Raw genomic sequence first — 1,837 nt, 5'->3', positions numbered from 1 at the left:
TTTCGTGAATACCGTGTTTTCAAACGAAAAACAAGGAGAGGTAAATTAACAACTGGAAAGAGCAAATAACGTTTCTCTTTGTGAATTGACCCCAATGTATATTTTTCTCCTTACAGCGGAGAAACTACAGCAGAGGGTTCTAAAGCTAGCGATAGACCTCAATTATACCAGCCTGGAAAAAAATACTGGAAAGTGCTGTTGAATTCAGTTGATCTGGGTCATGCACAGTCCATTTCTAACAATATCTGTACTGAAGTGAATTAAGCAAGTTTAACAGGTTCCGTCTGCTTCTGTATAAACATGATCTAAACTGATTCTCATGTTATTGTGGCTTAACATTGCAGTGAAACAAACTTTAATGTAAGAGGTGCGAAACGTATGACAAAAATAAGTGACACAGTTTTATTTGAAAAACATGCTTCAAAGGGCAATTATTTACAAAGATAAACAAGCATCTGTCATGGTATAGCTATGCAGGGAAACTATGCTAAACTGTTGAAAGATAATTTCTCATTGGTTGATAGGAATTACTGTGACACATTCTTTAATTTAGTAACATAGCTTAAAAAGCAAAGTGAAAAAATGTCACCCCCTCAGGAACATGTGTGACCTCGCCCTAAGGTAATTCTTTAGTATAGTAGAGAATGGGATTACAGTTTATACAAAGCAAATGAGGGCTGAAGAACACACTATATTGATCAAAACAGATCACTTTTTTGTAAAAGGCGGTGTGGCCCCACATAGTGTATTTGCAAATGTATGCATTTAATGAAATATTGAAATGAAGTCCCATTCTCTGGATACATGAATACTGGGAAACTCCTTGGTATCTTACTGAGTCATTTGTACCATAACAGCTTGCCAAGCCTTTTCTTTATCAAAGTCCCTCATGGTGTTGCTGCAAACCTGCAAGGAAAAACAAGTACAAAAATTTAATAAATAATTAAATTTTTTTTTTTATTAATAAAAAAAAATCCCAAGAAATCTAAGAATTTGAAAAAGTGTTGGATTGCAATCAATCAGCTTAAGATCATACAAGCCCATTGGCAGGTAACCAATTGTGGGTCCCCCATCCTTAAATTATCTTCCATGTGTGCTCCTCTATTCGCATACTCCAGTAACACAGGAATTCACAAGTTTTCATCTCTATAAACCTTCTTACAGCATAGATTTATAATTTCCTTTATATACTTAAACTCCAAAAGACTAAGTTAATTAATCATCTGTCTCCCTTCCTTATACCCAACAGAAAGTAAGATCATCTTACCTATATAAGATACACTAGCAAAGTGTCATGGCTTTCTGACCAGAAGAGAAAAAATACTGACCACCAGTATGTTAGGAGAGAAATAGAAGTGTTAACAGAGGTGCCATGTAACAATGAGATTGCCTGCACATTAGTAGCAGAAACAGGACATTGCTAAGAACATGTACTGTATAACCAGGGATATACATTAGCAGAGATGTTACTAATAGTATATGTTATCAGAGCTACACATTGCTAGGAGTCTCATCAGTAATATATATGGGACACATTGCCATAGACCTTAGAAGGGACTCAAATTGTCAGGGACCATAAGTATTATCTTGACTATACATTCTAAATCTATTAACCAATGACAATTCCAGCTGATATTACCCCTAGACCTTCTTTCCATCCTACTGCCATTTAAACAAACCAACAATGAGCATCTTGCCTAGCAGTTTCCCTAACAGTACAGTTTCCCAGAAGTCTGTTCACTCTGGTAGAAAGCGCCTGCCGCAACATTAGCAAAGCATTTTTATGGTTGCCTTTTTATTCAATGAGTGGTGAGGAGGTAGGAAAGCATGCAATGAA

The 1,837-nt window shown here is 36.1% G+C and overlaps 1 protein-coding gene across 1 annotated transcript in view; it reads right to left on the bottom strand.

The window, feature by feature from the left end:
* Window positions 1-831: 831 nt before the first annotated feature.
* Window positions 832-1,837, bottom strand: part of MLC1 (megalencephalic leukoencephalopathy with subcortical cysts 1) — a 46,330-nt gene continuing 45,324 nt past the window's right edge. Inside the window, exon 12 of the mRNA XM_018576732.1 lies at window positions 832-906. Within this exon, the coding sequence (XP_018432234.1) occupies window positions 832-906 (75 nt within the window). The remainder of the gene's footprint in view (window positions 907-1,837) is intronic.

The sequence above is a fragment of the Nanorana parkeri genome, unplaced genomic scaffold (genome assembly GCF_000935625.1).
Source record: "Nanorana parkeri isolate BGI_ZX_2015 unplaced genomic scaffold, ASM93562v1 scaffold75, whole genome shotgun sequence".
Lineage (NCBI taxonomy): Eukaryota > Metazoa > Chordata > Amphibia > Anura > Dicroglossidae > Nanorana > Nanorana parkeri.
This window is presented reverse-complemented; position numbering and strand designations above follow the sequence as displayed.